This window comes from Asterias amurensis, chromosome 5 (genome assembly GCF_032118995.1).
Source record: "Asterias amurensis chromosome 5, ASM3211899v1".
In the NCBI taxonomy this organism is placed as follows: domain Eukaryota; kingdom Metazoa; phylum Echinodermata; class Asteroidea; order Forcipulatida; family Asteriidae; genus Asterias; species Asterias amurensis.
In genome coordinates this window covers 4,282,305-4,296,684 of record NC_092652.1, presented here as the reverse complement: position 1 = coordinate 4,296,684, position 14,380 = coordinate 4,282,305, and the positions used below count along the sequence as shown (strand labels likewise).

The 14,380-nt window shown below is 39.4% G+C and overlaps 1 protein-coding gene across 1 annotated transcript; it reads right to left on the bottom strand.

The window, feature by feature from the left end:
- Window positions 1-1,390: 1,390 nt before the first annotated feature.
- LOC139937173 (tudor and KH domain-containing protein-like) lies at window positions 1,391-14,356 on the bottom strand. The gene is made up of 12 exons (XM_071932226.1): window positions 14,289-14,356; window positions 12,673-12,875; window positions 11,110-11,228; window positions 10,619-10,693; window positions 9,969-10,095; window positions 9,311-9,453; window positions 8,740-8,911; window positions 8,203-8,387; window positions 7,193-7,368; window positions 6,883-6,947; window positions 5,804-5,955; window positions 1,391-4,645 (listed from the first exon to the last, which is right to left on the bottom strand). The coding sequence occupies exons 2-12, from the start codon at window positions 12,785-12,787 to the stop codon at window positions 4,415-4,417; spliced, it is 1,560 nt and encodes a 519-aa protein (XP_071788327.1). The 5' UTR covers window positions 12,788-12,875; window positions 14,289-14,356; the 3' UTR covers window positions 1,391-4,414.
- Between the last annotated feature and the right edge of the window lie 24 nt (window positions 14,357-14,380).

Sequence of the window (14,380 nt, the reverse complement as noted above, 5' to 3'; positions counted from 1 at the left end):
TTTTGTACACGAAGAATGAATCACCAAACTACATTGCTTTTGACCGGTCAGACTGGTATCACGTACAACTCGTTCTTATCAAATTATACGATCGTAATACCAGCGAAAAAGAGAAAGTACGGTGTATGAAATGTGACAATCTATAGGCTCTCGATTCTTCCTGTGGTCCCTTATCATTGGGGGCGGGGGGGGGGAGACATTTAACTGTGTGAATAACAAAAAAAAATTAAAAATGGTCTTGAATAAGTGAATTTCCAGGAAGTTCTATCTGGGTTTGACTGACTCTGTGTAAGAAATTTCAAACAGAAAGCTGCATGTTTTGTTATTAATTCTTAATGGCAAATAACTTTCTAGGAGATCAGATGTCTTAAAAAATAAAAAAAAAATAAAAAAAAAACACCCGACAAGAAACAACCCAAACAAATGCCCCACATATACAATTTATTTAAAAAACTATTAACAAACAAACAAACCAACACAAATAAGAAGTCATACAAAAACAAATGGTCATAAAAGAAACTGCATTGTTTTATCTTTATTTGTTACTAATGATAACCACCGTTCACAAACTTTTTAACAAACTTATAAGAATTTATTCAATTTATTCAAACATAGCCTATACGTGCATGGATTGGAACAATTTTATGGGCTAAATACTTCAGAAACTTTTCCATGCTTGGGGCAATGTCTTCACAAATTTCATAGATTGGCTAATCCCTTTTAGACTTCAGAACTTATATTAAAAAGCATCTACTCACAAATGAATTATGCCTCTATTTATTTGCTCTGCTAAATGTATTGTTTTCCTTATCCAGTGATGAGCTCTCTAATTACTGTTATTATTAATATTTAAACAAATTGATAAAACTTGATGCTTGAACTAAATGCTATAAACTGACACAATCTAATTGCAATTTGCTATTGTTGTTATAGCATGAGGGCAGTTGTGACTCAAATGTACGCGATGCAAAACAATTGAAACAAGTTGTCTTTTTATTGTTATAATATTTATTTAACCATTAATACAATAATAAAATATACAGGGAGTCAAAATGAGATATAACTGTAATTGTGATGCGAGTTAATTAATCGTTGAAAGCGCCCTCTTGTGGTCAAGACGGCAGTCAATTGAGAATACATTACTTGCAAAGAATTCAGTTACATCAAGGAGCCATTGGATCGGTCGAGTTGGTCTTTGAAAAGTGTTTGTAACCGTTTTTTATAAAATGCATATGGGTAGAAAGATGTTGTAAAAGTAGAATACAATGATCCACACAAACATGCCTCGAAATTGCTTGGTTTTCCTTTTACCTTGTCGACTAACACGTCGGCCATTTATGGGGGTCAAAATTTTGACTCCCATAAATGGCCGACCATGTTAGGTCGCACAGTAGAAGGAAAACCACGCAATTTCGAGGCAAACTTGTGTGGATCATTGTATTCTACTTTTAAAACATCTTTCCAACCATATGCATTTTATAAAACACGGTTACAAACGCTTTTGTTTTGACCAACTCGTCCGATCCAAGGCAACGTTGTTCCTTTAAATAACTCCATGGTTATAAACTAACTTAAAATAAATAGTCAAAAACTGCTTTATGATGGCTTGCTCCAATATAGCAGGAGTCCCTTGATTAATTTAGCATGGTTGTAAAATTTACATAATGCACTTTGTGCTAAAGGACAATAAATGGACTGTCCAAGGTTCCCAGTGAAATCTTCTCAGACATCAGACCTTTTCACATACGACAATTTATCTGGGGTCCCTTGCTTTATTTAAGCATGGTATATACAATTTTACAAATTGCACTGTGTTTGAAAGGACAACATTTGGACTATCCTAGGTCCCTCGTGAAATCTTCTCGAATAATATGCTAAATTTTGTTGGAGGTCCAGACCTACAACAATATCTTTCGCTTGCGAAAGTGTAGACCAAAGTGGCTTGCTCTACTGCAGAAACAACAATGTTGTGTAAATAACCTTAAAAAACATATTTTTATTCAAACTACTGCTTCGCAAAAGAGACAAAATTACTCTGTACAGTTTACAGTGCAGGCACTTAATACACAAGAGGTATGGCTCCTATGTGTGGCACTTAAATGTGGACTGGGTCCTAAATATAATAGCCCTGCCGTCGATTTCACAAAAAGTTAGGCCTCGTCTTATCTCGAGTTAGGACAAGTAACTCTTCCCAACTTAGAATTAATCTTAAGGTCTGCATGCTACAGTGCAGGGTTGGGACTCGTCTTAAGTCCTAAGATTCATTAGCAAATTTCAAAACTTTGCTTAAATCTCATCTTTTTTCAAAAGCCTACTGTACAGCGCTATGAGCAACGACTGTTGAATTAGCGCCTTATAAATTTAACAGTTGATTGATTGGTTGATTGAAGTGTTGTCAATGCCATCATTGCCATCACACTTTGCTTAAAAGCAATTAAAACTTATACACAGTTTCACCCAATCTTAGCATTTTGCGAAATCTGCCTCGGGGGGGGGGGGGGGGAGTCATTGCTGACAACAAATTTCTGAAAATCTGAACCAAAGTTTAGGAAGTCTCTTTAACTAATTGCACTTCCTCATTTTTGCAACCCCAGGAGAGAAGACCACTAACCCAATTCATATCGTCACCCTGAGCCTTCTGGCAACAAGCTTGTGCTTTTAGGAGCATAAGCAGAGTCAAGACCAGAGAAGTGGGTCGCCTTTCATATGGCATTCGTGGCATGGTTGGCTTGTGCGTTAAGCACTCGCCTCTCACCAAGGTGACCCCGGTTCGATCCCCGGCCAGGGCCATATGTGAGTTGAGTTGTGCGTTGGTTCTCTGCTGTGCCACGAGGGTTTTCCAGACTATCCGGTTTTGCTCCCTCGGGAAAAATCAAACACTGGCTGTGCTCTGTGGTCATTATGGGTTGATGTGGCTGGCAGCCAAAAGCGCCCTTGCATGCCTGCTTCTCGAACATGTTGTAGCCGCGTCCTTCGCAATTCAGCTCTTAGCTGCGAGTAAGGATGATTATAGCCCCCCAAATTATTACTATATGTAGACATACTACGCAGGGACACCGGCTTTGTGAAACCATAACAGACGAAATATCTACATGCATGAAGGACAGGGAGATCTGGGGACATTCTCTCCCGACATATTTGGCTGAGAACACAACTTGACACAGAAGAACTAAACTTTATGTCCCAATAACTCACTGAAGATGACTTCAAAATGGACCAAGTTAAAAATTCATGCAAAAATGCTTTAAAATCAATGGCAGAAAAAAAATCCAATGAAAAAACGTCAAAATGGACTGAGATATCATCGCATGCAAAACTTCCTGCAAATCCATGCATAGTCAATGTTATTCTAATCATAGAAAGTTCAACAAATTCAGTATCTTGCACGGAAGAAACATGTGTTATTTTAATTAGATAACCCTTGCCGGGATGAGGCCAAAACAATTAAAATAAGTATCACAAATTGTTATTCGTTGGTTTAGCTGAGGGTGTGAGATGTGAGTTGGGTCAGTGTGGAGCAAGCAAAGCCTTTGGAAGGTTAAATGCAGTTCTCCAGCACCATAAACAAACATCATTCAACTAAAAATAAAAAAAATTGCATCACAATCTTTTGGGAATTAACAGTTATTTACAATCTTCATACAATCTAAAACTTGACAGGCAACAAGTTGCACGGCCCGATTTTCGCCAAAAGGAATTTGTTGTAGCTTCGTTTTTCTCTTTTTGAAAGATGATGCCGAGGCTGGTTACCTATTTCTTGTTCGAGCTCAGCTACTTTTTGTGCTTAAGCAGCTCTATCAAATTGAGCCCTGCACGGTGTATGCCTATGGAGATTTTCTGGAAGCAGAGCAAAGGCACCATCTTTAAATGTATGGAAGCCCAATGGCCTATACCAGCAAATCTATTTGGTATGTGGAAGCATGGAGAAAGGAAAAGAAAAAAAAATTCACAGTGGAAGTAATTTTGCGGACTTGCCGACGAGTACTCCAACACTACTTCACTGGTGCCCACAGCATGGATTCCCACTGCATTCAATAGTGCCAAAAGCAACCAATCTTATTTTGCAAAGTAGTTTGCTTACAACAGAAAATAAAATAAACTTTTGTCGACAAAATGACAAAATATTCATCTGAAAATACTTGTTCTACTTGATTGAGTGCTTTACTTGCCAACTGAACCTCATAACTAAGTAAAAAAAATTAGAGGGTGTTACACCCCAAACCCTACCCCATCCCCTCTCCGGGCGCCACACCCCCTTGAGATGTGATCAAAACCTGAGAAATGTTTCTGAAAATACAGACAAACACAGAGTACTGGAAACATGGAGGTACCAGCAGCATTTAAAGTAAAGTCTCTTTGGTAAGTAAAACGCAACAAGTTTCCATAAAAATAGCACCGTCTTTTTCCCCACATGTCAGCCAGTTCTTGTTCCCTCATCGACAAATTCTTCAATATCATCGTCCAGCATCAACTCCCCCATCTCAAGTGGAACGGTCAGTGTTTCAACTGGTAAGTGGGCTGGTCCATTGTCTGACTGAGGGGGAGGGGGATAACTTCTCTCTCTGGTTGTGTTCCTTGTTGAGCTCTTCTGGTGGGTAAATTTTGCATAGCCTCGTTCCACTAAAACGTTTGCGATGTTAACATCCTGACGAGGGATAAAGTTGAAACGTATTTTGTTTAAGACTGTTTGTTTTTTTCCAATCTCCTCTTCAAGATTTAAAAAAGTAAAAGAACAGTTTTTAAACATACACATTAAGAAAATAAATACACACATATTACAAATTCACCGGGTAAAATTAAACAAAGTATTATAATAGACATAAACAATGAGTAAAATAAATAAAAGACAAAATAAATAAAGACATATTGCATAGCCTGATTTTCACCGAAAAACACAATTTTACAATACAAAATGTAAATAAGTTTTCTCAGGTTGGATGGATACATCATTTGTGTGTGGCACAGGCCAGAGCAAGACGCATAATATTGTCTTACAAGCTACCCAAGCGGGTGTGGTTTATAAACATTTGCTATGGTGGGCAGGCTTTTTGCTTTCAATTCGACCCTATGTAAAATCAGTAATCTGTGACCGATGAAATATGAAATTGAAAAATTGCCATAACTTTTTTCCAAAACCTTGTGGGAGTTAAACAATTATACTTGTTATACCTCTGTGCAAATTGTGAAGTTTGATTGGTCGAGAACCAATCAAGTGCCGTGCAACAAATACGCTTGTTATACCTCGGTAACAAACTGTGAAGTTTGATTGGTCGAGAACCAATCATGTGACACGCAACAAAAACGCATGATACGTGGCTCGACGGGCCGGGTAACATGAAAAGTGATGTACACCGGTGTACATCACCTTGTTCGTTCCCGGCATTGGTCGATTTCCAGCGCTGTGTACGAAACAACCACGGGTTCGAGGGAATTGTTTCCTGTTCGTCTGCTTATTAAACAATGGATCGTCATAACAATGTTGACAGAAGATGACAGAACTTCGAGAAGAGGAATAACAACTATACGAAGGTATAACAAAACAATTGTTGCACGCTGTGACTGGGGTCCATGGGTTTTGTACACTCGCTTCGCCTCGGGTGCCATTTCCCCCCCTCGAGTGTACAAAACGCCATGGAACCCGTCACAGCGTGCAACAATTGTATAATGAATGCTTTATAGTGGTGTATAATGTTAACCAGTTTATGAGTAAACCAGATCACATAATGCAAAATTCTCAAAAAAGGGTAATTTTAAAGGGTTAAGGGATTGTTTTATTGCTTTTCATACACAGATGTAGTCGTACCTGAGTTCCATTTGTATCCACCAGGTCCACACAGGTTGTTGTACCGCCCTCTACTCGATGGTACGTGACAATCTTGGCCATTAGTGGTTTCCATTTGGCACAATACGTCAGATCCTCAAAGAGATCCACAGCTACATCCGACCACTCAGATTCTGTATAGATAGACCATAAATAAGTCCTGAGTAACGACATCGGAGTAATTGCATGGATGTGTTTACCAAAAAATTCTGTGTGCACTGTCACCATTCTCCATTTATGGGATTATAAATTCTGAGCTAGAGTGGTGAGCAGGAAATGAGGTTTGAAGATTGTGAAGATTCCTGAAATATGGCTTCCAGGCCTTGTATCCACCTTATTCTAGACCCTCGATCTCCCAAATGTTACAGCTCAGGAGGTTTACAGACTCTGGGGTGGATTTCACAAAGGTAGTCCTAACTTAGGACTAGTCCTAGGCAATGCTAAGAGATAGGACCAGTCCTAAGTTAGGATGAGTTACTGGTCCTAACTTAGGACCAGTCCTATCTCTTAGCATTGCTTAGGACTAGTCCTAAGTTAGGACTACCTTTGTGAAATCGACCCCTGTGCATCTTTCTGTATCCCTTTGCAAACTTTTGTAAGAAAATTTTGATGCTCAAGGAGTTTTTGAGAAAATCCTTAAATCGGGAAAAATCTTGAGATATCACCCGCCTGTTCAAGTACCCACAAGTTTGGAAGTCAAAGTGAGCCATCATCATGTACAAGCTCATGCCAGGTGTGCAAGGAAGCAAGTTAGCAAAAAGGTGGGATTTGAAAATGTTGCTTGATGAAGCTACAATCAAGTGATGTTTGCAGAGACACCATGTCATAAATATCTTTTTTAAGAGATTTATTTAAAGATCTGTGGTGGTTCTGAGAAAAACCAGTAGTTTAACAACTCAACGTTTCGATCAGTATGTTCTGATTACTTCCAAGAAAATGCTTCCCCCCCCCCCCCTCGAGAGATGTATTGGATGGTGTCTCCATAAATCGCACTTGACAAGTAACTACTCTTTGTAGGTTACTTGGTTACTTTTTATGAATCAGGATGAAAGTAAACTTACCAACAGGCTGGACACCGGCTAAGCAACATTCAACTGCTTGATGAGGAAGACTAAGAAAATCACTCCTGAGTATATAAAAGAAAATAGAGAACTCAGAAATGGTGTCCAATTGCTTGCGTTGCTCCAAATTGCATAGATGGGCTTTTAAAACCAAGATAAGTACCAAGTAGAAAACGTTCTGGAGACATTATTTCAACGCAGCGTGCTTACGCCAAACATTCAGAAACTTGGGTCCTGAGTTCCCCCATAGTTTTGAAAAACACCAAGGAAGAAATCCTGGGGATGAAAAGATTCAGGCAATTTTTCTCACCTTAAACTACATAAGCTATCTCTCGGCATCTTGTCACTGTCTCCGAAGTCGACGTAGTAGAGATCCACTTCACCGTCCTCTAAGAAACCAATGATGCGAGCACGGTACCAAGACTCATCATCTTGGAATGGAGACGCTATGATGTCACCGGTGCATAGGGTGTCTGGTTTACAAGCCTGAAAGACAGGATAGGTCGGAGGTAATCAAATTTGAGATCAATGGATGACTTTTGGTGAGGCTAGTTGGAAGTGTTGGGTAAATCCATTGTTCTTGGAAATATGCACATGTTCACAACTGTGTTGTGGCCGAGCAGATAAGACTGTCGGACTCAAGCTCTGGTGTTTCTGATTAGCAGAATGTGTGTTTCCAGTCCCAGTCATGATGCATGTGTCGCAAAGTAAGATACTTCACCATTATTGGTGCGTTCTTCGGATGGGACGTACATGTAAAGCCGTAGGTCCCGTGTGTTTTGTAATCCAGTGTACTTATCGTAAAGAGAAGGGGTTTGCCCCGGCATTCCTGGTTTGATCGGCTGCATACTGCGCCACAGCACCTTGTAAACCATTACATGATGCTATGTAACCAGTCGACAACCAGTTCCAGGTTATCTCAACGAAAACAAATTCATTCACATTTGAATGTTGTCATACTATTCTTGGGGATCTTAAGACATTGTTTGGAAAGTTACTCATGTGCTACAGTGAACGATTTCCCTTGTATAGCAGAGCAAAATGCTATGCAAAATGTGTCAGTTGCTACCAAAAAATTATCATTTGCTACTCAGTACATGCATAACCATTCAGTGTGCACATATTTTTTTCAGTCAAAATATTTTGCTATGCAAAAATGCTAGATAATATAGTTCCCTGTGCTACCAAAGTGGTCCTGTAGCATGCACTGCAGTTGGTTGCCTCCAAGTTGCTTGTAAAATTTGCCTCGAGTGACAAGGTCCTTAAGAGAGTGTCTCAAGACACGCTATAGTACTTTTATGGGAAAAAACATCCACTTACCTGTAGGTTAACTGGTTGAGAGTAGTACTCAGTCATGCTCTGTACTAACAGGTCCAGGGACCCCGCCCTCTCTCCTAGGACCTGAACCCAGAAGTGACCCACGTGCTCCACGGCCGACATGTAGACACTGAAAAACTCCTGCTGGTCAGGCACTTGCATAGTTTGATACTTTGGCGAGGATTGATCTGTTGAAGGAGATAAATCAATGTTATGTACAGGCCTCCGGTTACTGATGTTCAAGTGATCCAGTGGTTTTTTCGAGCCCTGATTTGTGGGAAGTCATGTCAAAAGTTCATATTTGCCCCCATCTGAAATCTGCTATTTCTGTAAGAATCAAGGATTAAGTTCTTCTCCAAGATTCTTCATTTTCTGTTTTTATGAACACTGACCTTTGGTAAGTTCATTGGTGGCTGCCTCGGGGTACTTGGAAAACCTTTCATTTTCTGTTTTCATGGACACTGACCTTTGGTTAGTTCATTGGTGGCTGCCTCGGGGTACTCAGAAAACCTTTCATTTTCTGTTTTCATGAACACTGACCTTTGGTAAGTTCATTAGTGGCTGCCTCGGGGTACTCGGAAAACCTTTCGTCCTCGTCGGAGGTTCCTGCCACCTTAGACATCTTGGAGCCTCTCTGTTTCCGATTGGCGGACGCATTCTCCAGCTTGTGCCTGTAGGCCTCCTCAAGAGCGATTTCTTCTTCTATCAAACCCTGTCGGAAGAAGCAAGTTGGAAAGTGAAATGACAAATTCAGCACTGAAGCTACCTCTTCTTTCGAGTCCATCAGCTACTCATCGGCTACTCTTCAATTTCAGCACGGAAGCAACTTAACTAAACGAAGAAGTTGTAATATAAGGAAAGATAGAGAATACTTCAGGGTTCTAATTTAACCTTTTCAGTGACTAAAGCCAGCAGGGCCAATTAGCTAGTCGTTTCACTAGTCTGTCGGCTTGTCACTTGTCCATAATTAATTCACATTAAACAGGGGTGCTTTCCAACACTGAACTAGCCAGCCAGACCACTTAGAGGGAATTTTTTTGGGCCCCCGCATGGCAGCCTTTCCCACATTGCTACAGATGAAAAATGTCAATGAGTAGTTTCTAAACTCTACCTTGGCGTACTGTATCTGATCCACTGTTCCTTTGATGACACATTGGCGTAGAGCTGTGGGGTCTCGTCTGTTATCATCTCTCTCAATGTTGATTCTGGCCTTGCTGGCTCGGCACAGACTGCGTATATTCTCACCATTACGACCTTGTACAAAAAAACGAACATCATTGATGATGAAAAAACGCTGAACATTTGCTGAATTGCACTGCTACAGTCCTCATTGAATAGTGGATCACTGGACAGTAGCCAGTCAAAACACTTGGGCCCAATTTCATTAAGCAATAAGCACAAAAGCTTGCTTAGCACAAATCACGTTTTGCTTAGCAAAAATAGGTTACCAGCCAGAACACCATACAGTCACCATTGCTGCGACTGGTACCTCAGTCATTTCTTGCTTAGCTGAGAAATTTGCTTAGCGGAATTTCCTGCTTAATAGCATTATGGAACTGGGCCCTGAGGACCAGTAATGATTAGCTCCAAATGGTCCAGCTATACGGCTCTATGATCCCAGCAGGGAGCAATTTCATAAAGCTGTTAAGCAAAACTAATGCTTAGCAAATTTCTTTGCTAAGCAAAAAATGAGTAGGGCACCAGTTGCAACAATGTGAACTTAGAGATGTGGTGGGAGGGGGGATGAAGGGGTAAGTGTTTAATCTCACCTATTATTTTACCAATGGCCCATTGTGGTATCATCATTTCAAATGTCTGTATCGCGGACGGCTCCGTAATGATCTTGCGGATTAACTGCTCAGCAATGAGGGCGCTTTCAGGTTTGCCACGAACCACCTGAATCAAAGTCAAATCAAATCAAACCAATTGCAATCAGAGGGAAAGAGACAGACATATTTTTATGCTGGTGAGAAAGGTGGCAACTGGTAACTTCAACAACAGGAAACTGCCTAGTGTCTCATCATTAGGGGGGGGGGTCAGGTTTGCTCATTGGTTTATTTCCCTGCTTTTACCTCTGTGGACCCCAGTTCGAATCCCACCGCATTGTAAGAAAAAACTCCCTCTGAAGTAGCACAATTTTTGAGAGAGAGGTTATTTCTCACTCAAATATTTGAGTCAGGAATCTGAAAGCACACACATTTGTGCAACAAGGATATTTTTTCTTTTATTATTTTCTTGCAATTTCGATGACAAATTGAGCCCAAATTTTCACACATTTGTTTATTTTATGCCTATATTGGGATACACGAAGTGAGAATACTGGTCTTTGACATTAATCAAAGGTGTCCAGTGCCTTTTAAAAGCAATCAAATTATCCGCACTCGGGGGGAATTTTCTGGAGACTCTAAGATTGACTCACCAGATGACGATCTTCTTTGTCCTCCAGTCCAACCTCGTTTTGGAACTTAATCCGGCAAGACGTTTCCTCTTGAATCTGAAATGTGTCATTTGAACTGATAAGCACAGATATTTACTCATTTTAAAAAGCTGCATGAGCAGAAAACATCACATAACATTTGTTTGCTTGTTTTAAAGGCAGTGGACACTATTGGTAATTACTCAAAATAATTATCAGCAAAAAACTTCACTTGGTAACGAGTAATGGGTAGAGGTTGATAGTATAAAAAATTGTGAGAAAAGGCTCCCTCTGAAGTGATGTAGTTTTCGAGAAAGAAGTAATTTTCCACGATGTTATTTTATGCATATGTTGAGATACACCAAGTAAGAAGACTGGTCTTTGACAATTACCAATAGTGTCCAATGTCTTTAAGAACAATCACAAACTGTACACATGTAATATTCCAGCTTATTTTTGTGCTAAATAAAAAAGCCTGAAGTTAGTCTTCTTACCTTTTTAATTGTGACACCTTGTTGACCGATGACAGCTCCTACTTTATCAAAAGGAACGGTCATCTCAATGGTCAGTTGCGGACCCCTCGCAAGATCCTTCGACGGGCGATAATTCTCCTCTGTTAAAAAAAACCAAAACTCATTGTTACTGTTTATTCAGTACATTCCACACACAAAAAAACGCAAAGAGAAATCAAGATAAGTAGGATTTGAAACTTTGCATGGTGGAAGAATAACTAAAGACAGGTTTGCGATAACACCAATATGAATATCTCTTTTGAGTAAGGTTGGTTCTTAAAAGAATCAGTGGTTAACGACTAAACGTTTCTATCAATGCTCTGGTCTCCTGAAGAGCATAATGATTGAAACGTTTAGTAATTAAGCCACCAGTTCTTTTCAGAATCAGCACTGCTCAAAAGAGATATTCACATGGTGTAACTGCAAATAGTATACAAATATTGAGTGGCTCAGAGTGGAATGGAAGGAATATTATCGCAAGGTAAAATTTGGACTGTTCCATTTCACTCGGCGCGAAGCCGAGTGAAATGGAATAGTCCAAATTTTACCGAGCGATAATATTCCTTCCATTCCACGAATTAAAGCCACTCAATATTTGTTTTATATAACTGACACATAGATCCTTGTCATTTGATGTAATTTAAAAGTATAACATTATGAAAAATCACACAAATTACTGACAACCAAAAATCATATAGCGCCGCGTAGCGGCAACAACGCACAAATCGGATCACAACCTTTTGCACAGGTGCTCCTTTGTTTTAGCAGCGGCGCGGCAGCGCTGTACTGCTCAAAAACATTGGGAACAAGGATGATCCTAACTGTTGAATGGGAAATGCTATTCCCCATGGGCGAATAGGTCTTTTTGATCGCCGGTGTGGATGGGAGTAATAGTGAATGTCACGTGAAGTAAGTTCCACCAATCAAATGACAAGGATCTATATGTCAGTTATATAATAAAAGCTAGAAATTAGGATACAGTTCTTTTGAAGACATCCATAAATCTAGCTAGAAAATTGATGGAGCTAATTATTTTTTTTTACAAAAAAATACTTCTTGAAAATGAGTGTAATAATTCATTCATTCATGCATTTGTTTTTTAATCCAACTTGGAACACACCCCTTAACCCTGGGGAGGGTTACATCAACATTTTAAACCTGAATTATTTTAATATACATTGGCAGGAGAAAAATAAAGTCAACAGGGGCAATCAGACATTATGTTTTTCTTTTAAGTTCATTAATAAAAAGACGAATTTGGCAACACAATTAATAAAAGATATATCTGTAGAACTCTGTAGAAATTCAATTTTTTCACTGTTAGTAAACAGCTGAAAATGTGAATTATTTCCACTCACAAAGTTAAGCATTAATTGTTCCGTAAGAACACTGTACAATGGACAATTGAGTAAAAAATGGATCTCAGTTTCAACCTCCAAATTACAATAAGGGCAAATTCGCTGTTCATATTCGATTCCTACATACCTTCCAATTTCTATAAAAAGCTTGTGTGCAGAACATCTAAACCGGGAAATAATGAATTACCTTCATCCTGCTTCTTCAAGAGGAGATATAGAAGGAACATTGAGGTTGGGACTGTTATGCCAAGGACCACCCATTGCTTGGTGCTCAACTTTAGGCTACTCAACTTGTCAATCATGATGGTACGGGATTCCAATTGGTCAAAAGTGTTGAAAAGTGGGCGGAGCTAACTCTGGTGATGTTGTTTAGCACATTAGCAGATCTCCCTGCACACAAAAAAAAAGATGAAATAAAGAAGACTTTTCTTATGACCTAAAATGAGACTGATGAACGGAATGAGTAGAGGATTATGCTCCGACATGGTTCCTCAGGCCTGTGCTGTATGCTTAGTTTTTGAAAGGGCAAGGGAAATAATAAAGTCTGAAATTGTAAATGGTCTCAAAAGGACTCGTGTTACATATATAAATAGTGCCCTCTATTGTCAACTAACTTACTTCACCAACAAGGCTATCTAGCAGAAATAAAAGCGAAGTTTCACAGCGCATAAAATGTAGAGTCTTCACTATTGCCATATAAATAAGGTGGAGGTTGAGACAGACTTAACTTTTATACGCTTTTAAACTTAGCTTTTATTTCTGCTAGACAGCCATGGTGAAATAAGCTATTTAACAAAAGAGGGCGCTATTTATATTTATATATGAATCTAACACTGGGTCTATAGCGCAAAACCAGACTATAACAAAACATTATCATTAATAACATTATAATGACATCTTTATTTTGTTAAATTGCTAAGGCTAGAAGTCAAGTGTCGGAAAACAGTCAGAGTTCACTGTCCAGTGCTGCCCCTAGGCCTAAGAACCAAGGACTAAGTTTCATTTACAATAAAATAACATTGTAAAAAAAGTAGACCCAACAGTGTACTGCCAGACCCAGTCTGGGGCGCTGTAAATGTTGTCATTGACGGTCATACTAGCTATAATATAATGACAAAATTTCGGAAAAAGCAGTACAGCGCCCAAAGTATATAACTGCCATAACTGCTGGGGCGCTGTACTCCTTAAAATTTGTTTACATCTGCATTTTGTTGTAGCAGTACTACATCTACATCTAAATCTATCCAGCTACAAAGGATGTCCAAAAAAAAAAGGAAGCTGGTGCCTGCAAATTATCCAACCTGCATTTATAATTATCATGCCATAATTAAATCATCATCATTATATTATTAATATTATATTATTCATTGTTATTATGTTAATATTACAAGTACACACACACAAACAACAGCAGACCCAGTAACTGGAACGCTGTATTCCTAAAAAAAAATTGACATCTACCTGTGCTCCGCGGTTGGCACTACCTAGGGAATCTGGCACTAAACCATAACGTAGTTAGACCACTAGACCGCATGCCGCAGATGTCAAAGTTTAAAGAGGGAGCACAGCGCCCTAGCTAGCTAGCCAGTTGGGTTTTATTCGCGTTGGATTGTGATGCGAGATAAGCATTTACTCCAACCCCACCACCCGGTCTACGACACACAAAAAAGAACGACGGAAACATGCTGGTCACAGATCAAAGCAGATAATAGTATTCAGTAAATTCCCACACAGTAACAAACACACTGTCAATTCACTAATCAATTAATACAATAATCATGCATATAACAGTAGAATAAATACGTCATTCTCCAAAGAAACCGGAACCATGTGCATTCTCTCCGCAGCTGACCTTTTTGCATAGAGCTCTAACTTGACTAGCGCCCTCTCTAGAT